A 22398-nucleotide genomic window follows, 5' to 3' on the forward strand; every position below is an offset into this window, starting at 1 on the left:
TTGTCCATGCTGTTATGATGGATTCTTGATTTGGTGATTTGCATGCCAAACCTGAGCTCAGTACGATTGGGATACCTTGGACCAGTACTTCTGTTTGAACCTGACTGTAGAAGTTAAAGAGTTCTTAATTAAAAAAGAAATTTCTGCATTTGACAGATTGTATCTTCCATCACACAGGTGGTAAAGGTGAACCAAATGCATATGAAATTACCTGCCAATCACAGATTACAAGATGGTAACAGTGTTTATGTATATTCTGTACTTCTGTTGTTTTTGAAATTGTTCTTCTTTGGGTCAGAACTCCTGTAGTTTGCATTTAGGAATTTTGTTTCTGATACTGAAGCCACATTCCCTCTTTTTGTATGTTTGTTTACAAATTTTTAGGTGATTGCTGTTGATAAGAATAAGTTGCTGGAAGACTAGATTTTGCACTGTGTGGACAGTTAATGAAATCACTCTTCACGGGCCAGTTTCCTGCTTTTAAACTGGAGAGCTGTAAGTCTGAGACACCTGCTCAATGACGAACTGAAATCATGTTAATTAATTGGCTTAATTGGAATGAACCTTATGACTTTTCTCAATTAATCAAGCATGCTTCTGTCAACATGAACTGAGTGAAATGGATGGAATATCTCAGTTAGCCTGCAAGAATGGATTTGAAGAAAATTAAGGTACGATATTTGGTAAAGATCCTCTGAGGTAATAACTTCACTATCACTGATATACTTTTCTATAACTTTGCCTAACTTGGTTCCTACTTCACCTCATCCGCCCTTTCTTAAACAGTTCCTCAGACTGGAGGATGATCTGATCTGACCCAGAAAGGACAATTGTAAATGGAGTGGGAAGCGTACGAAGGCTGGGCAGATTGGGAGGTAGAGTGGTATTTCTGCCATTTCTGATTGGATTCTATGGGCTCCCAATGAAAGGGCTCCAAGTTTTTAATGGCACCCTAGTTTCAGTGCTCTTGGGCTAGACATTCCTAGGAGTTGGTGGGGATGTTGCATTTTATTGAGGAGGCTTTGAAAATACCCTCTGTCAATTTGATCACCTTTTGCTGAGAAAGAGCTGAAAATAGCATTTGTTTAGGGACCCTGATGCTGATGGTGTCTGTGTGTGACAGTCTCTTTCTCTCTCTTGACCACTGCTCCTGGGGAAAGGTCCCTGTGTTTGAATGGCCCCCCTCTTCCCCTCTCCCCCTCGATGTTGTTGGAGGATGGTGCTGGATTTCTGAGTCTTGTGCAAGGTTTAATCGGCGTGGATTGGACTCTGTAGTTTAGCTTCTAATGTGTTTCTGGTTGCTACTTTGTGTGATTATCATCGGGGCAGCCCACGGATAACAAGCAATACAGCGGCAGATTAAACTGAGCTGAACTGAATATGCTTGGGCTCTTTTGATGACTTTGGGGGTTGGTATTTTTCAATTGTTATTTTTACTGTTTGCATGATTTTTTTTTTGGTTTGGTGTGTGGTGGGGTTCATGTTTTTCTTTGAACAAGTTCTATAGTTTTTTTTGTTCCGTGGCTGTCTGTGAGAAGACGAAGCTCAGCTCAGGGTTGTATCCTGCGTGCATACTTCGATAATAAATGTACTTTGACTTTGGGCACGTGAGCGATGTGGTCTGGCCATCCAAGGTGATTATAATTTTTGCATGTGGTCTATCAAAGCTTAAAAGTTCAGAAGTAAATTTTATTATCAAAGTACATGTATGTCACCATGTGTAATTCCGAGGTTCATTTTTTTTGCAGCCGTACACAATAAAAACCAAGAAGCACAATAGAATCGATGAAAGATCGCACCAACAGGACAGACGAACAGCCAATGTGCAAAAGACAATAAACTGTGCAACATCAAAAGGAAAAAATAACAATAATAAATAGATAAGCAATAGATATTAAGAATGTGAGATTAAGAGTCCTTGAAGGTGAGTCCACAGATTGTGGAAACGATTCAGTGTTCGGGTGAGTGAAGGTAGCCCCTCTGGTTCTGTGTGGTGGGGGTACTTAACGATGGATGCTGCTTTCCTGCAACAGCACTCTGAGCAGATGTGCACAATGGTGTGGAGGGCTCTAACTGGGCCGCATCCACTACTTTTTGTTGGATTTTCCAAACCAGGCCAATCAAAATACTCTTCACCACACTTCTCTTGAAGTTAGGACACTGACTGTGATTTTTGCATGTCATCTTGAGGGAAGTGTGAGGTGGAGGGTGAATTCCTGTAGGCAGGAACCCTCTGCAATTCCATTTGTGAGGTAATAAAAATGATGATGTATAGTAGTTAATACTATTCCCTAAGGTTCTGATGGAGATGCTATGTGGTGAGGTTCATGTCCTTGTGATTCCAGATGATAGAAGACCGACATCGCTTATTTGACGATCCCTTCCTTGCTTTGTATTTACTTAACAAACTGAAAACTTCAGTTCATTTAGTGCAGGGGACCACGAGTTTTAATAGTGGTGCTATTTACACAGAAGGTGATCTGACTGAAAGCTAATATTTTGATAGGTCCTGAAGGTAAGTGAGTGTTTCCTGTTCTCTGGAGGTCCCCAGCCAGGGTTCACAATTTCAGAATAAGGAGTAGGCCATAGACCATAAGACATGGGGGGAGAATTAGGCATTCGGCCCATTGAGTCTGCTTTGCCACTCCATCATGGCTGATCATCATCCCCCTCAACCCCATTCTCCTGCCTTATCCCTGTAACCTTTGATGTCCTGATTAATCATGGACCTATCAACCTCTGCCTTAACTATACCGGCACAGCTGTCTGTGGCAAGGAATTCAACAGATTCACCTCCTTCTGGCCTCATCTATTCTAAATGGACGTCCCTCGGTTCTGAGGCCCACAAGAGGAAACATCCTCTCCACATCCACTCTATCCAGACCTTGCAATGTTTGATAACTCTCAATAAGATTCCCTCTCATTCTTCTAATCTCCAGCAGGTACAGGCTCAGAGGCATCAAATGCTCCTCATGTGTTAACCCTTTCATTCTCATGAACCTTCACTGGACTCTCTCCAATGCCAGCCCATCCTTTCTTAGATAAGGGCCCCACAGTTGCTCACAATACTCCATGTATGGTTTGGTCGATGCCTTATAAAGCCTAATCGTTACATCCTTGCTTTTGTATTCTAGTCCTCTAGAAATAAATATTAACATTGCATTTGCCTTCCTTACCGCTGACATAACCTGCCTTTAGGGAATCTTGCATGAGGACTCCCAAGTCCCTCTATCTCTGATTTTTGTATTTTCTGCACAGTTAGAAAATAATCCACATCTTTATTCCTTGTGCCAAAGTGCATGACCTTGCACTTCCCTATATTATATTCCATCCTTTTCCCATTTCCCCCAACCTGTCCAAGTCCTTCTGCAGACACCATTCTTCCTCAACACAGCCTCATATCATCTGCAAACTTGGCCATAGGGCCATCAATCCCTTCATCCAAATTATTGACAGATAATGTGAAGAGAAGTGGTCCCAACAGTGACTTATACGGCACATTATGACTCACTGGCAGCCAACCAGAAAAGGCCTCCTTTTATGTCCACTCTTTGCCTCCTGCCAGTCAGCAAATCTTTCCATGCTATTGTCTTTCCTGTAATACCATGGGCTCCTACTTTGTTAAGCAGCCTCATGTGTGGCACCTTGTCAAAGGCCTTCTGAAAATCCAAATAAATAACATCCAGTGACTCCTTTGTCTACCCTGCTTGTAATTTCTTCAAAGAATTCTAACAGATTTGTCAAGCAAAGTTTCCCCTTTAGAAAACCATGCTGACTTTGGCCTGTTTATCATGTGTCTTCAAGTACTCCAAAACGTCATCCTTAATAATAGACTCCAATATCTTTCCAATCACTGAAGTCAGGCTAACTGGCCTTTAATTTCCTTCCTTCTGCCTCCTTCCCCTCTTAAAGAGTGGAGTGACATTTACAATTTTCCAGTGCTCTGAAACCATCCCAGAATCTAGCGATTCTTGAAAGATCAATACTAATGCCTCCACAATCTCTTCAGATACCTCTTTCAGAACCTTGAGATATACACCATCTGGTCCAGGTGATCTCTACTTTCAGCCTCTTCAACTTCCCAAGCACCTTCTCCTTAGCCAGACACCGTTGCATTTCTGCTTGTGTCTTCCACAGTGAGGACTGATTCAAAATGCTTACTAATTTTGTCTGCCATTTCTTTGTCCCCCATTACTTCCTCTCCAACGTCATTTTCCAGTGGTCCAATATCCACCCTCATCTCTCTGTTACTCTTTGTATATCTGAAAAAACCTTTTGCATTGCCTTTTATGTTATTAGCTAGCTTCCTTTCATATTTTATCTTTTCTCTTTATGCTTTTATTCACTGCCTTCTGTTGTTTTTAGGTGCTTCCCAATTTTCTACCTTCCCATTATTTTTTTGCTATATTGCATGCCCTTTATTTTGCCTTTATGCTGTCTTTGACTTCCTTTATGAGCCATGATTGTTTCAGCCTCCCTTTAGAGTATGTCTTCATCTTTATGATGTATCTTTTCTGCACCTTCTGAAATTCCCTGTGAAACTCTAACCATTGTTGTTCTGTCATCATCCCTGCTGGTGTCCCCTTCTAATCAATGTTGGCCAGCTCTTTTTTCTCATGCCTCAGTAATTCCCTTTAATCCGCTGTGCCTGTAATTCTTATATATCCGACTTTAGCTCCTCTTCTCAAACTATAGGGTCAACTACTGCCTCCTAAGGGTTCCTTTACCTTAAGCTTCCTAATCAAATCAGCAACATTACACAACACCCAGTCCAGACTTTCTGTTCTGTTCTGTTCCTCTGGTGGGATCAGCCACAAGCTGCTCTAAAACGCCATCTCATAGGCATTCTACAAATTCCCTCTCAGGATACAACACCAACCTGATTTCCTCAATCTATCTACATATTGAAATCCCCCATAACTATTGCAACATTGCCCTTTTTACATGCCTTTTCTATGTCTCATTGTAATTTGTAGCCCACATCCTGGTTACTGTTCAGAGGCCTGTATATAAGTCCCATCAGGGTCTTTTTACCCTCGCAGTTTCTTAACTCTACCCACAAGGATCCTACATCTTCTGATTCTATATCACATCTTTCTAAGGATTTGATTTCATTTTTTACCAACAGAGCCACCTCACCCTCTCCACCTATCTGCCTGTCCTTTTGGTACAATTTTTACCCTTGGATACTAAGCTCTAAACTATGATCTTCTTTCAGCCAAGACTCAGATGCCCACAACATCATGTGTGTTGATCTCCAACTGATCATCTTGCCTTATTCTGTATACTGCATGGATTCAAATAGAACCCCTTCAGTCCTGTATCCATCATCCTTTTTTACTTTAGCTCCATGTTATATTTCAACATATTCTCCTGCCCTTTCTCCAGCCTGTCCTTTCTTAGATACAGTGTTCTCACTGCACACTGTATCTATTTGTACACCAACTGCCCCATTCTCAACCCTGTCACTCCAGTTCCTATCCCACTGCCAAATTAGTTTAAACCCTCCACAACTGCTCTAGCAAGCCCGGCCACAAGGACGTTGGTTGCCCTAGAGTTCAGATGTAACCTGTCCTTTTGATACAGGTCATACTTTCCCCAGAAGAGATCCCAATGATCCATAAATCTGAACCCCTGCCCCCTGCGCCAGGTCCTCAGCCAAACCATCCTATTCTTGCCATCACTGGCATGTGGCACAGGCAACAATCCGGAGACTACTCTAGAGGCTCTGCTTTTCAGCTTTCTGCCTAACACCCTCTACTCTCTCGTCAGGACCTCTTCCCTTTTCCTTTTCCGTTGGTAGCATCTGTTCATCCTCCTCCTTTAGAACGCTGGGGACCCGATCTGAGACACCCCTGACCCTGGCTCCTGGGAGGCAACATAGTATCTGGGTGCCTCTCTCACACCCACAAACTCTGCTTTCTGCTCCTCTGATTGTGGAATCCCCCATTACTACTGCTCCCCTTTACTCCCCTCTTCCCTTCTGAGCCACACAGCGAGACTGGTTGTTAGGGTTTCCCCAAGTAGATTTCGCCCCTCCACCCCCCCCCCAACAGTATCCAAAGCAATATACTTAGTACTGAGGGGAATGTCCACAGGGGTGTTCTGCACTGGCTGCCTTTTCCAACTTCCCCTCCTGACAGTCACCCAGGTACCTGCCTCCTGCAACCTGGGTGTGACTTCCTCACTGTAGCTCCTATCTGTTACCTCCTCATCTTCCCGTATGAGTCAAAGTTCAGCGAACTACAGCTCCAGTTCCTTAACAAGTTCACTCTGTGGAGCTGCAGTTCGATGCACTTCGTGCAGATGTAGTTATCAGGAAGCTGGAAGTCTCCCAGATATACCCCCATCTCGCACAAGCTACATATCACCTTCGCCAGACCCATTGTCAGCTCACCAGCTACGTACTAACAGGAAAAAGAAACTTATCAGAAACTTTCTTACTTGCTTTGAACTTCCTCCTGTGCTTGCCCAATCTTGTCCTCATCTAGGCCTGTTTATCCAAAACTGCCCCAACAATGACCACTTTGCTTAAACCTCCTTTCTTTTTATTCGCCTCGCGCTGATTGCCACCCGCTGAGAGGAAAGCCAAAAGCACACAAACTCCTTTTTACCCTCACACTGCATTACCAACGAACAACCCTTCGTGCTGATTTCAGCTCACCGAAAAGAAGCTGACAGCTCCCGCGCTTTTCCTGAACCTTGCGCTGCGTCACCAACGAATGCCCTCTGGCGCTGATTTCAACCCGCTTAAAAAAAAACATTGTCCATTTCAGATCAAGATGAGTAGGGACTGTTTCTCTTGGGGGTCCAAAATTTTACCTTCTAGGCCGTGCTCTCTTCCAGCTGCGACTATCAGGTGAGAGGTAGAGGAGCCTTAGGCCCACACCACCGGGTTCAGGAACAGTTATTACCCTTCAAGTATCAAGCTGCTGAACTGGCGTGGATAACTTTGCTCACCTCAACACAGAAGTGATTCTGTAACCTCTGAACTCAATTTCAAGGATTAATGTTCTTAGTTTTGTCTGTCTGTCCAACTACACAGTTTGTCTTTTGCCCATTGGTTATTTCTCAATCTTTATGTTTAGTTTTTCATTGATTCCATTGCAGAACTTTGGTGACATATGCGTACTTTGATAATTAATTTACTTTGAAGCTTTTGAATTTTGAAGCTGAGAGCTGTGGAGACCAAAGCATTGGACGGATTCAAGGCGAAGATGGAGAGATGGGGGAGTTTGTGTTGCAGGAAATGGTGGAGCTGAGGCCGAGATCGAGATCAGCAATTGCAGCATCAGAAGGCAGAGCTGGCTGAAGGGTTCACATGGCCTACTGCTGCTGAGGGGCAAGTTGACGATTCAAGGTTCCTATCCTGAACTGCCAAGGTTAAGTTGGTGCGGCACATACAGCTCCAACTGAAAATGTGAAAATTCTGCTCCTTGCAGTTTCTCCTTTCAAAGTAGCAACTAAATGTTCGGCTTTCTAATAGTCATGCATTGGCATACCAGTTCTCAGAGGTGCGCTAAGCGTGATGGGGGGGTAGGGGGGAGAGCGAGAGAGACAGAGACCCCTTCCCTACCCCTCTTTTGGAGCAAATGGTCTGCTTGACCCAACACTGTGTAAAATTTTGTGCTAAAGATCAAAGAAAAATTCAGGACAATTCAAACAAAACCATATTTACAATGCTTCCTTTGAAGTTCATGTAACAGTTTCAAATGTCTGGTTCTTCCCACCAACACACCTCCCTGATCGCACCTATAATTACAGACCCCAAATACAAACGAGTAACAAACTTAAATCAGCATTGTCTGTTCTTCCATTTCATGTGGTTCACAGTTCTGAGGGACCCATTGTTCAGAGCTGCATTTTAGATTTAATCCACAGTTCATATTCCAATTTGAAGGCCAGTGGGTGAAGTCAAGTTAAAGTTATTTGCTGCAGGTGCTGACCCCAAAAATCGCTCTAACAACTGTCAAAAGAGTTGCACAGGCAGAACCTCATAAGTAGGTTTTGTACAAACTTCTCAGAAATGAGAATATTTCAAAAGTCCTCAGTATGGAGACCCTGTAAATCATAAACTGCAGCCATCGAGCTTGTTTGTGCTACTGGCACTAGCTGGTATAACCATTAAAGCAAACAATGGTACAGCACTCTATATCAGAGATCATTAAAGCAGCAACCTCAGCAGACACGATGTGCTGCTTTGCTGCTGTAACATTGCTCTGCTTTCATTGGCTAATATTTTATTCCTTTCCACATTGCTTTCTGTTCACAAATTATAACTGTCAGCAGACAATTGATTTTGGAGCTTGAGTTCAGTTTGTTTGAGTCAGGCAAAACCGAATATCTGAATTTTGCAGCACACACAATGATGGAGGAAATCAGAGGTCAGGCAGCATCTACAGAGGGAAACAATCAATTGCTGTTTTGGGCTAAGACCCTTCTTCGAGACTGTATCTGCAGGTGCTGGAAATCCTGTTCGTAGAGTAATATAACATTACAAAATCCTACCTTGGCGCCTCACTGTGGCGTAGGAGTGACACTGGCTGCACATCAGCAAAGTATGGTGGGGACGTTCTCTGGCGGGTCTAACCCAGCCGTGAAGGTGATGTTCCATCAACGTACTACTAGACTAGATCTAGTAGTAGGATCGTGGCTAGCTAAGTCAAGGAGGTGAGCATGCCTTTGCTACTTTGTAGGTTATGCCTCTTCAGGCAAAGGCTGCACCCAACGAGGACGCTGGCAGCAGGGCGTCTGATGGTGTCTGTGGCAGGTGAATCCAAAAGAGTCAAAGGTACAGCCACCTTGGTGGCATGTGGAGGAACCAGAGTGCTGGTCAACGGATGGCATCACTCGACTAGTTAGTTGTCACTGTGGGGCAGCGTCCTTATCCGCTAAACCTGTTACACTCCTTGTGTACCACTGAGCATCAGATTTGGAAGCCCAGAGACACTGTATGGTGGGGGCACGACACCGTCTGTCTTGTTACTGTGCAAGGCGTACGGTCAACATCGAAATCGATGGACAGCCGGAGAGGAAGAATATAACATGAAAATCAGCCCTTTAGCTTAGTCCTGACGAAGGGTCTCGGCCTGAAACGTCGACTGCGCCTCTTCCTATAGATGCTGCCTGGCCTGCTGCGTTCACCAGCAACTTTGATGTATGTTGCTTTAGCTCAATTTGTCCATGCCAAGCATGTTGCCCAGCAAGACGGACCCATTTGGATCGGAGGGAGGTGGGACAAATACAGCCAAATGTCTTTCAAATGTTGAGAATAATTTGAGCTATCAAGAGTGTTTGTCACTGTTTGTGCTTGTTTTGATACAAAGTAAACAATTTTGCAAGAGGGTTAACTTTTGTCGTGACCTCTGCACCTGTTAATAAGTGCAAAAGTCAAACCACATTCTCTAGCAATTTTGAAGCTGCAAACCCAGTTTCTTCATTTGAATAGGCAAAGGTGGATCTCTTCGTAACGTCACCTTGGTCTGCTTACACCTAAAAGCAGCAATGCCTCAGTAGCATTAGGTTTGCATTGAAAGGAAATACAAGTGCAGAGATCCGGAGCTTTATTTGCATAGTGTTTACAGCTCCTGTTCCCTGAGCTGGCACACAGAGAATGTTTGTGTGCAACCTTTCTCAAATGCAAAGGCGTTTCACTGAGAGTTCTTCCCTCTGTGTTGTGCACACACTTCCCAGGCATGACGTGGCAACAGGACTGAGGTAGGTTGTGCTCTTTGCTGCAGGGTGTGTGCTTTAATTCTAAGATATGAGGTGACTCATTACCTCCTGCACTGGCTCTATTTCACATTCCGCTTAGTAAATAATTCATGTTACTGTATGTGAAATGAATGCTTGTGTAAAACTATTTACTCTATTGAAAGAAGCTCTGCTATGGCAGCTTAATGTTCCTTCACTAAAACTCTGTAACAGGATCCACAACATTCCACGATCATCGTTAATATCCCATCTGACTCGCCATGTCCTTCAGAAAATGAAAGCGGCCTTCCTTATCCCACTTAGGTGTACATGTGATTCCCGTGCTGCCGGCATTGACACGGGACACCCTCTTCAGTTCAGGCTCACAGAACACCCTAGCACAGAATCAGACCCTTTGGCCCATCTAGTCCTTACCAAACTGTATTCTGCCTCGTCCTGTTGACCTGCACTTGGATAATAATTCTCTATACCCTCCCATTCCCATCCATGTACTTAGCCAAAGTTCTCTTAAATGCTGAAATCGAACCCACATCCACCACTTCCACCGGCAGCTTGTTCCGCCCCGGTGAAAAAGTTCTCCCCCACCCCCCGTACCCCCTGAATATTTCAACATTTGCCCTTAACCTATGATCTCTGGTTCTAAGTTCACCCAAACTCAGTGAAAAAGCCTGCTTGTATTTACCCTTTTGCACCTGTTACCTGCCCCATGAGTATCTCGTGAGCATGATGTAATTGTCTTGTGGTATTGGCTTGATGTAATTGTCGTGATAGTGGAGTGATGTGATGTCACGTGATGGCATGTTCCAACCAGTATAAAAGGGGAGACCGCAGTTTGTCAAGTAGTTGTTTTTGTTGGGGAGTCACAGTTGGTGGTCACGTAATCGCAGAAGGAGAGAGAAAGAGAGAGAGTGAAGAATTGCCAGCTTCATACGAACCCAAAGAGTTGGGTAGAAATCAACAGCATTCTGTGTGCCTTGAACGTAATTGACATTTGGTATGGTCCATACGGGTATCGTGGCACACACTTTTGGTTAACCCCTGCATGGTCTCGGGTGCTGTGTGGTGACCACCTCCGGCCAAAGGTCAGTTACTGTGAGAAATCTTATTCTTCGTGGTCTCTTCAGACAAGGCATTTCTCAGCTGAGATCTACGTCAGCAGCTTCGTCTTTCCTTCAAGAATCGCTTCATCGCTGGTTCGGGAAGTCTCTCTCACTTATTTCAGAAATCGCTTGGACTTCTTAAACTACCACTTTAAGACTGTGCTTAAGAAAGATCTGATAAGAATTGTCTTTAAGTTCGACTGTTTGATAACTATAGATGCATAACACTTAACTTCTGTTTCAGTTAGTTGTTTACTTTTCTATGTTTTTGAGTAGAGATTAATAAATTTTGTTGTTTATTTATAAAAAAACTGACTCAATTTCATATCTATTGCTGCTGGTATGTAACACACCCTTGCACAGACTGTGGAAGGGCATGATGGGAAAAGAAGGCAACTTCATATGAATTCTGGGAGAAGGAGCCACCATCACATGGACACTCTAATCTGGTACAAAGAGGAACTGGAACTAAACAGCTGCCTCAGCTAACCAAGGCAATGTGAAAGGTTGCCAAAACTCCAGGGAGGCTCAGGTCACTAAATTAAGAACGGAAAAAGGGAGAATGGGGCAGATGTGTCCTGCTTAGCCATTCCTAGAATGAGTGACTTCAGTCATGACGATCCAGGGCAGGGGTGCGTCAACAAATCTTCTAAAAGTTGGGACCACGCTGAGTTTGGGACAGGGAAAATTCCAACCCCCATTAGAATAAGTCCAGCCAGTTCACTTTTCATGGGTAGTATTTGATTTTGTAACTTAGTACTGTATCACGACTGTTCAGTTAGAGTCCTGACGGTATATATGTTGAAATGTGAGCAGTTCTCCTGTGTTTTGGGGATCCAGTGAGACTGTACCTCACGAAAGAAACATGATCCACTAACATGCACAAAATGCTAGAGGAAGTCAGCAGGTCAGACAGCACCCACGGAAATGAAGAAACAGTCGACGCTTCGGGCCAAGACTCCTTTTCAGTTCTGGAAAGGAAGGAGGAAGTGATCTTTATCATTGCCAGGCCTAGAAAACCAGGCGATGAAGGATTACCTTCATTATACTAAATTACAAAATCAATTGCTACCTATGAAAAGTGAACTGGCTGGGCTGACTCTGACAGGGGTTGGAATCTCTGGCAGTATGACCAACCTTCTGAGAGGAGAGTGAACTGAGAGATAAAATTGAGGGCTTGGATATAATTGTTAAAGACCTCTTGGTAGACAGGTTAAAAATATATTACTTTTAAACAAATTGGCAGAGTGATTGGAGGGGAGATGAAATCAGAGTGTGCTGGGGAGACTGGCCGAAGGTCTGGGAATGAAAGCAGAGCTACAGACTGAGTGCTGAAAGATGGTATGGTGTTGCAGTTCTTCTTTTTAAACCAACGCAGATGTGATGGACAGAATCACCTCCTTTGGTGTCATGTATTGTCTGTGACCCTAATGTTGAAACCCTGGTTTTGGTGAAAGGCCTGTCCTTTATGTTTGCACACTGAATGGCAGGCCAGTGTGAATGCTGTTGAATAATGATTAGAGGCCTGTTCCAATGATCCAGGGATATTGACCAGATACCAGCTGGGAAATTTAATTTCAAGTAATTTAATATGGAATTATAAAGTCTTATCAGCAATAATGACCATAAAAGTACCAGATTGTCATGAAAACCCAGTTGTTTCTTAGCATTACAATCATTTTTGCAGGATAAAGGAAGCCTTAAACTAGAGGGCATAGATGTAAAATGAGAGGAGCATGAATTAAAAGGAACCCAAAAGGTAAGCATTTTCACACAGGGTGATGGGTATTTGGAGCGAGCACCAGTCGAAGTGGCAGAGGTGGGTGTAAATGCAAACTTTAAAAGGAATTTGCACAGGTACATTGGTAAGAAAGCTATAAAGCAGGGGTTCCCAACCTTTTTTAAGCAATGTACCTTTACCATTAACCGAGGGGTCTCTCGACCCCAGGTTGGGAACCCCTGGTATAGTGGGATATGGGCCAATGCAGGGAAATGGAACTAGCTCGGGGAGGTAACTTGTTGGCATAACTGAATTTGAGCCAAGGGGCCCATCCCATTCTGCATAACTCTAAAACTCGTGTCCTTCAGCCATCCTTGCCTAGTTTGACTCCACATTCAGCAATCAATCGACTCTTAACTGCTTCTTCAATCTAGGAGGACAATAAAATTTGGCTTCAACGGCCTACCATGTGGCCTTTGTTGCTTTTTCTGTGAAAACAGTTTCTTCAGCTCCATAATCTGAACATCAGTGACATCGCAGTAATGAAGGCAACAGTGCTGGGTGGAGTCATTCTAATGCAAGTGTTCAAGACAGGTCTAATTCAAATGGCAAAACATCTTGGTTCAGAAAGACACTGGGCTTGTGCATGCTTCTTAGACCAATGAGCATTACATTTTGACCATGGTATTTACCACGGTTGCCTGAAAAGTGACTTGGCCATCCAAGCAACGCACGCACACACACAAATTGCTGGAGGAATTCAGCAGGCCAGGCAGCATCTACGAACAAAAGTACAGTCAACGTTTCAGGCAGAGACCCTTCATCAGGACTGGATTTTTTTTAAAAAATGAGTAGATTTAAAGGATGGAGAAGGGGAGAGAAAAACACAAGGTGATAGGTGAAACTGGGAGGGGGAGGGATAAAGTGAAGAGCTGGGAAATTGATTGGAGAAAGAGATACAGGGCTGGAGAAGGGGGAGTCTGATAGGAAAGTACAGAAAGACATGGAAGAAAGAAAAGAGGGGGAGCACTAGAGGGAAGTGATGGGCAGGCAAGAGGATAAGGTGAGAGGGGGATAAGGTGAGAGAGGGAAAAGGGGATGGGGAATGGTGAGGAGTGGGGGGTGGGGGGGTAATTACCAGAAGTTCGAGAAATAGATGTTTATGCCATCAGGTTGGAGGCTACCCAGACGGAATATAAGGTGTTGTTCCTCCAACATGAGTGTGGCCTCATTGCAACAGTAGAGGAGGCCATGGACTGACGAGGCCAGTCCGAACAGGTTTTGACCCAGGAGCCTGTCAATCAAATGAGGAATATTCGCCAGATGAGTACTTTTGGTCTATGACATTGAAGACTTCTTGATTACTATCGGTCAGTTTATTGAACAAATGATATTCAAGTTATGGACTTGTGGCTCAAATGAAGTTTATCCATTTTATGGCTATTCAACCAACCTAACATCCTGTCATGATATCCCAACCTTTTCCGGCAGAATGATCACATGATAAAGACTTTTATGCATATTATTCTGCATTCAATATTCTTGCAGCTATGAGCAATGGACATGGTACTGAATGCAGTAGTATGCACCTAAAAAGGGTAGCATTGTGGTTTGCGGCATACTATTACAGCACTAGCGATCCAGGTTCAATTCCACGGCTGTCTGAAAGGAGTTTGCACATTATCCCTGTCACCGGTATCCTCCCAATTCTAAAGATGTATGAGTCAGTAGACGGTGGGAGTGAGCAGGAGGACTGTATTGACTGATTAATGATGGTGAGTCGATGAGCCGTCGTCATGGTGCTCATGGTTATTGGCCAGTAGGGGGCAGTGGTAGTCAAGATGCATCTGGGCTGATAATGATGGACTGTTGGTGATGACAATGGTGGACAGGTAGCCAATGGCAACAGCAGGCAGTAAACCGGTGGGGAGGGGGGAGCAGCAGCGGCAATGGTGGACCCTTGGTAAAGTCTGGCCGGTGGTGCTGGTGGCCCGATTGGCTGTGGATAAGTGGTTGGTGTCCATTTGTGATGACAATGGTAGGCCGATGGCAACCTCATTGCTGGGTCGGTAGCAGCTGCCCGGTTTCATCAATGGCGGGTGGCCGTGGTGTTAGTGGTAGCAGAGGAGGCTTATTAAGTTAGGATTATTATTCTGTCAGGATAGCCTCCAACCTGATAGCATGAACATCGATTTCTCTAAATTGTTGAAATTTCTCTCCATTCCCTCCTTCTCTCTCTTTCCATCCTTCATTCTGCTCTCGCCCCTTCTCAACTGCCATCACCTCCCTCCCTTTCTTCCATGGTCCACAGTACTCACCTAATATATTCTTTCTTCAGCCTTTTGCCTCTTCCACTCACTGTCTCCCAGCTTCTCACTTTGCCGCCCCTTCCCCACCCACTGTTCCCCTCACCTGGTCTCAACTGTCACCTCCCAGATTTGGACACATTACACTCACCCCCCCACCCCCCACCCATCTTATTCTGGCTTCTGTCCCCTTCCTTTCCAGTCCTAGTGAAGGGTCTCAGCCTGAAATGTCAACTGTTTGTTTCCTTACACTGGTGCTTCCTGAATTGTTGAGATCCTCTTGGGGGGGGGGGGTGTATCAGGTTTATTTTCCCTGACATGTATCATGAAATGTTATTGTTTTGTGGCAACAGTACAGTGCAAGGTGTGTTGGCACATGGCCAAGTGGTTAAGGCGTCGGTCTAGTGATCTGAAGGTTGCTAGTTCGAGCCTCAGCTGAGGCAGCGTGTTGTGTCCTTAACCACTCTGCGACGACACTGGTGCCAAGCTGTATGGGTCCTAATGACATCGGTGGTGTGGAGAGGGGAGACGCAGCATGGGCAACCACCAGTCTTCCATACAACCTTGCCCAGGCCTGCGCCCTGGAAACCTTCCAAGGCGCAAATCCATGGTCTCACAAGGCTAACGGATGTCTATTTACTGTGCAAGGTGTAAAAGATTACTGTAAGTTACAATAAGAAGATAAATATTTCAAAAGAAGAATAGTGCAGTAGTTTTCAAGGACCATTCTGAAATCCGATCCAGGATGGGGATGGAAAAGAGTATCTTGGCTCCTGTGCCGCCTCCCTGATGGTAGTATTGAGAAGGGGGGCATGTCCTGGATGGCGAGGATCCTTACTGATGGATGCCTCCTTTGTGAGGCACCACTGCTTGAAGATATCCTCGATGCAGAGAGGGTTGTGCTCATGATGGGGCCTCTTTCAGCCCTGTGTTCTGCAGCCTCCTTACTGATGGGAAATGAACTGGGGGGACATCCTCAAAGCCGTCATCATATGTGCCCTGTTGTATGACCTGGGGCGATCGTGGTCTTCCTTCTGTTGACCGTGATTGTTAGAGAAAAATTTTTCCACAGAAGCAATTCGTCACTGCTGCCTTCTGGGCAGTGTCTTTACAAGACACATGACCCCAGCCTTTGTAAACACTCTTCAGAGATGGTCTGCCGGGCGTCAGTGGTCGCATAACCAGCTCTTTTGCTAAGCACCCGCTGCTCATACGACTGTCTACCTTCTGCTCCCACGGCTTCACGTGATGCTAAGCAGATGTCACACCTTGCCCAGGGCGACCTCCAGACTAATGTACAGAAGGAGAGCCTTGCACCTCCTTTGGTAGAGGCGTATCTCGACCCCACCACCCTATCCTCAAAAGTATCAGTAATAAAAATTCAACTTTTTGTGCAGCGAGGCCTTCTTGAAGGTCGTTACTGTGCTACAATCCTGACAATGCACAGTTAATTAAATGCTGAGTTGTGTAGCTGCAGGCTTCAATGTTTGCCTGGGCTTTCCTCCTCGGGAGGGTAGAAATGAAGGGACCCCACTGGAGATCACAGCTGTAATAATGTGCCATTTAGAAACTGGCTTAACGCATAGTTTGCAATTTTTTTTTGACTCGCTTGTTTGATGTTTAAACATACCATGGCTATTTAGGTCATGTTATTTTATGTTCTTTGTTTTTCATTGCATATTAATTAATTTCCTGCTCAAGAGACTTGGTTGCAAAGCAACCCTCATGACGTGAGCTGATATTTTCAGTTTGCATTTGAACGCTTTCAGAAAATAAATTGAAAGTATCTAGTCATTTAAGAAAAAATGAAGGATGTGGAATTTCGCAATGCATCCCACTGTTGTGTATACATCGCTAGCCTGGAGATATTTGTAATGCAATTATTTCCGTATTAAATATATTCCATAAACACCAATGACTATTCATGTGACTTGAGACTCTGTCTCTGTGGTTGCTGGTGCAGAAATGGAGCGATTAATTACAGCTTTGGAGCAGAGAAATCGAAGGGCTGAAGGCTTTTAAATTTTTATGCCTTTTGAAGGGGAATCTAACCGTTCAAACATTTACTTAACGATTCCATGTGAGATACAAGATCCGTCTTAAATTACATTTTGATGAGCGCTACCTAGAATCGCCCGGCTCTGTCAAATACTTCCACCTAATGGTGATACTCTCTGCATCCTTTTCTTTGCACCGCATTTGCAATGAAGTACTGAGCTTCTCGAACCGAGCTGTTAAGCAGGCTGACTGGACAGGAAGCTGGCTACTTCGACCATTTGATGTGCCTGTTTCCCCATCACTAAAGAATTTGGTTGTGCTGCCTTTTTATTTCTCATCTGGTGATCGGTCTCGTCTTGCATCATCAGTGCTTGACAACAGTGTTTTTTACTGTGGCCTCCTATCCATTTGAACTAGCACCATGTAGTTGACAGCTACTGAATTTAAGGTGAGCTGCCCCTCCCCCTCCCTTAGCTATGGTGTAGTGTACAGCAGAACTAAGCTTACTCCTGCAAGCCAAAAATGGCAGGCAGGTTTAATGCTGGTTCTTTTCTTAGCATGCCATGTATTGATTACTGTGTTCGATGGCTTGTGCTTAAATGTGAGTATGTACATACTGTGCATATGTTGCCTTGTCAGCTTGAGAATAGTTGGGACGGTATTACAATATAGAACAGATAATCCTTCATTTTCAAAAAAATAGCTTCATATAGCTTGAAGTAATGCATTACTGAAATACCATTTAAGTACCTTTTTATGTGAAGCTGTTTGCATGCAGCGTTTTTTAAAAAAATAATAATTTCTTGCTTTGTGATACCAAATTGGTCCTGTACGGCAAAGCTCCGTCCAAATGCCTTTTCTTTTGGTGTTTACCAGAATTCTGATATGAATTTCTAGGTTTCAGATATCCAGGTTTATAATACAGTTGGCCGATGCAACATATCTATTTTTAGCTGTGAAGTCGTGCACATTGTGTACCAGCGTTTTGTATGCTTCTGACTGGTAATTTTGACAGTGAGTTGATTCTCACCTAGTGTGACAAGTGGCCTTTGCAGTGGTCAGCTTCGGGCTCTGAGCTCTGGGAGGAATGATCTTTGCGCGACAGCTTTCACAGACTTGCAGATGGGTTTTTTTTTGCTGAGCTGTCTTGTTGATGAGCAGAATTTTCAGGAACATCGTTTCTTCGAGAAGTAGCACAAGAGCGATGACAGCTTCATGAGAATTGGTCCGTTTTGATTTTCCCCCTCAAAAAAAAGGTAATTAAGACAGTTGTCCCTTACTTGATCTCTTTTGTTTTGCATAAAAATCTCAAAAATATTTTTATTATATTTTGTTTGCCTTTTTTCAATCTCCTCGCATGCAGATTTTAGCGCACAATCATTTCCTATTTGATATTTCTGTAAGACTGGGAAAAATTTTAAAAAATCTTTTCGCGATGTCCTTGGTTAAGGATGTTTATCAGACAAGTTTGACTGCTAGTCAAAATTTGCAGTTTTTCTTCCTAAACTGAGGAATGTGAGGGGAGGGTACATCGCACTCGACTGTAACAGCAGACTATAATATCTAATAGCACTGAGGTTTAGTTTGATGAATGCAAATGGTTTTGCATCTTAAAATCTTTATCACAAATCTTTTTAAGTGTACTTTTTTTAAAATCCCAAAGCTGTGTTTGAAGAAATAGAATAAGAGAAATATATCTTGAAAACAGCAGTTTTTCATTTCTGTACAAAACATGAGTTGCTCATTCATCTCTGAAAATAATGCTTTATAGAAATTGTTTCTCTTCCAAATGATAAACCCCATCAGTGAGTACTGCCATTTACTTAATTCTGAAGATCACAGCCCTGTGTTTAATAGAAAGTTCATGTTCATCATTGTGTGCCTATTTTAGTAATCGTGGTTCTGTTTTATTTCCAATTGGCCTGGTGTTCCTCAATCACTCTGCTCTAGGGAGAGGAGATGGACGTTATAATGGAAATAGCTGGGCAAGTGATTATCAGCGGGACATATCCCATTCTGTGATTTGGTTTCTAACCTGTATACCTGCAAAATGAAGGGCTCGTGGAATCAATTGCCTGAGAATTAATTAGTGCAAAATCCGAAAATACAATATGCTTCCCAATAACTACTGCATAACAACATGTTTCCTTGACAACCGCATCCTGTTAGCATGAAAAGCAACAAAAAAAAAACAGCATTGGTTCCCCAAGCTCGTTTTTTTTTTCCTCTTCATCTGCATATCTTTATCATCACCTATCTTAGTATCCTGACTCTCTTCAGGCTGTCACATTTACACTTGGTTTAGGTTTGACCTTGTACCAAGAAAGCTGTAAAATGGTATCAGTGCTGGGTGAAGTCAAGGGATTAATGATGGAAGAGTCTTTATTTTAACTTGGTTGAGTTTAAACTTCAGAGGAAATGATTTTTTTCCCCTCTTTTTGTCCGCTATTAAGCGCTTAATCCAATATAAATGAAAAGGGAAGTGAACACCTTTTTAATTTTACACTTTAAATTATTTTCTTCTGCTTTTAAGTGCACGGTGTTTGTTGGCATCCAAAGCAATTAGTGTTCTACATTGATCTGCCGAGCAAGCTGACTACCGTCTAATTAAAAATCCTAAATGTTTGTAAAGGCAGTAGAACAGAGGGTGATAATAATGTGATGTGCTGAACCCAGTTGCAAATACTCATGTATAAAGAATTTACTGTTCCTTTTTCTGCCAAAAATTAAAATCTATGCGCAGGTCAAACGCGCAAGGTTAACAATGGCATTGTAGTCTCAATCTGATTCTAGAAGGTTCAAATGGGGGAAAAAAATCAATGCACATTATAATCTTAAAACCACGTTAAATACTTCACCTTTTGATTATGGCACAATATACTGATGTGGAAATTGTCCGTTGGAGAAATCCAGGATTGCTGCTCAGTAGTATTACAACTGTGAGCTGATGTGCTTTCATCAGCAGCCATTTTACAGGAGCTGATCGCATTTTGTTTCCCTGCAGTTGGTTTCAAAATGGCTGTTTGCTGCTGTGGTTATGTTCACAGCCTTGCAGCCCAGCACTGTGATGACCTGGATAGAGATGGGTGCAGCTCGCTGCACTTGGGGACAGGCAACGTACACCAGAGTACTCCAATGACAGACAGAGCAATTTTGTTTCGAGCTCCAGTAATTATATCATGATTCATGCCATAACAGCCTTGAAGCATAGTATATTGCTTTGAAATTGCACATTAGGTTCAAATTATTTAAAATTGTTTGCTTCAAAGGCGATAAAATGTTCACAGATCATAACAAAGAAGATGGCGTGGCCCAAGTACTGTCACACATAGCAAAATATTTAACCTCTCAAGCAGTAAGCACACTGATAATTTCAGTCATGGTGTTGTAACATAGTCCTACCTTGAATCAGATACAAAGGAAAAGCTGATTAGGTTACATGCTCCCTATCATTTTAGTAGCTGACTGATGGCTTAATTTTAGGAACTAATATAGAGAGCATTTATTTTAAATGTCCTTGCTGCTGTTTCTTACCAGGACATTTGACAGCAAAAAGATTTGAAACTAAAATGAGCTCTGGTACGATCTGTAGGTTTGGGTGGTGGGGGGGAAGTGCAGGGCACATAAGCAAAGAAAGCAAAAGATAATGGCATTGAATAAAGAGTTCATCAGCAGACATCTTTTGAAGCCTTCGCTTACAAACGCAGATAAAGTAGACCCTGTTGGAATTGCTGAGTTAATACTTCTGCAGCTTGTGATGTGCATCTAGGTTGTGACTGTGGTATTGCAATGTTGTATTCAGCAGAAGCCACGCTTCTGTCTGAGACTCATTTAGCAGATTTTTTTTTTCAACAGAATTTAGACCACAATGTGCATTAATACAAAGTTATATTCAGCCTCTTGTGGTTAGACCTGTGTACACAGAGGCTCCTCCCATCGGTGCAAAGGACAGAGATGTTCCTTTTTTTCTGGTTTAGATTTATTGTGCACTCTTCCACAGCACTGAAATACGAATCTCAGTTTACATTACCTGGTGCAACAAAGAAAAATTATAGTTGACTTCAAAGATGTACCAGTTGTATTTTTAGGGCAATTTCTCTCTCCACTAATCCTTCATGCCACACACAGATTCAAGCTGAGGGGGCTGGTGGGGTGACCTCTTCTTTGACCTCCAACTGTATGGGTCTCAACCCTCCAAAGGGAGGCCTATTTAGTAGCAGATTAGTCCATAAATAGGTGTTATTCCCTCCTGTGGCAGACCGTCGGGAGCTTGGCAGGGGAAAAGGGTCCAGGGGTTCATATGCTCAATGTAATACTGCTTTATTGTGCCTCTGCTGCCTTAAGTAAAACAATTTAACATGAGAGAGCACACCATAAGTGTGTGATTTCTGAGTTTTAACAGCATCAACAATTACATTAACATGGCCACACTTCATAATTTTACACCAATAAGCCGAAGAAATTTAAATGTAGCTCAACTGAGAAACCTCCATCTCTTGCTTTGTGATTAACGGTTCAGAGAGAGACCTTGAAGGTCATTTTATGGAGTAATTAGTCAGCAAAAATCTAGTTATAACAATGCTTAACCTTCCAAATATTTCAGCTGTACCTCATTTTTCTGATTTGCCCTCAAAAAAAAAAGCAACAACAAAGGATTTACCCTCAAAAAAAAAGCAACAACAAAGGGATGTTATTTACAGAATTTGTGTGTGTTTGGTGGGGGAGAGCTTTATGCTGGTGAAGAGACGAGTATCTGTTCATTTAGAACATTTCACTGTCTGGTCGCTTTTTGCTGTGACTATCAATAGAAAAAATATTTGAATTTGTGTATCTTTGTTTTGTTACGTAAAATGGGTAATAGTCTATAAAATTTGTCTGTCAAATCTGAATCTGCTCTTGATCTATTGTCTCTGATCCATGCTCTGTGACACAGCTCCCTTGGCTGAGGGGTGGGAGATAAAGGGCGGATCACTTTAGTTTGGATTGATGGTGCAAAATTATTTGAATTTGATAAGTTAACACGAACAGGGTGAAGACATTAAAGCTGGACAACACAAAACAGCAGAAATTTATTTAAAATATCAAATATTGACATGAATTTAGCTCAAATGAAATTGACCAATTTTCTTCTTTTATATTTTTTATATATATATACACAGCACAGTAACAGGCTCTCCCAGCCCAATGAGCCCACACTGTCCAATTACACCCATGTGTGACCAATTAACTTACTAAACTGAAGCATCCAAAGGAAACACATGGGGCCACGGGGAGAACGTACGAACTCGTTACAGACAGCGGCAGGTATTGAACCTGCGTTGCTGGCACCGTAAAGCGGAATGCTAACTGCAATGCCACCACGCCGCCCCAAATATTACACTGCACTGAGAGATGAGAATCAAACTTGAGACAATGAGGGTGAAGTAGGACGATGAATGTGTGGACAATCCTTGGTGCGTGAGTTGCCATTTTAGCAGGTGGAAGTCAGGCTCCTTGGTCTCTGTGATCATGTTGCTTACATGTAGGAAGAACTATGTGGGATCTCGATGTTGCAGTGCGT

General features: G+C 43.1%; 1 protein-coding gene across 9 annotated transcripts in view; it reads left to right on the forward strand.

Annotated features, from left to right (window-relative positions):
- The window catches only part of zbtb38 (zinc finger and BTB domain containing 38), a 103149-nt gene that overhangs the window by 35952 nt on the left and 44799 nt on the right, over positions 1–22398 (forward strand). For 2 of the 9 annotated variants that reach the window (XR_010017635.1, XM_063045463.1), the window contains exon 2: positions 385–671. The exons of 1 other annotated variant lie outside the window; for it this stretch is intronic. Coding sequence is in view for 1 of the 8 variants with exons in the window: in XM_063045462.1 (XP_062901532.1) it covers positions 651–671 (21 nt within the window). In the remaining 7 variants the exon portion in view is untranslated. Of the gene's footprint in view, positions 1–384; positions 700–9591; positions 9718–16715; positions 17287–17809; positions 18095–22398 lie in introns of those variants that run through there. 6 more of the 9 variants (XM_063045464.1, XM_063045474.1, XM_063045462.1 and 3 more) reach the window with 5 other exon arrangements.

Source organism: Mobula hypostoma, chromosome 4 (assembly GCF_963921235.1).
Source record: "Mobula hypostoma chromosome 4, sMobHyp1.1, whole genome shotgun sequence".
NCBI lineage: Eukaryota > Metazoa > Chordata > Chondrichthyes > Myliobatiformes > Myliobatidae > Mobula > Mobula hypostoma.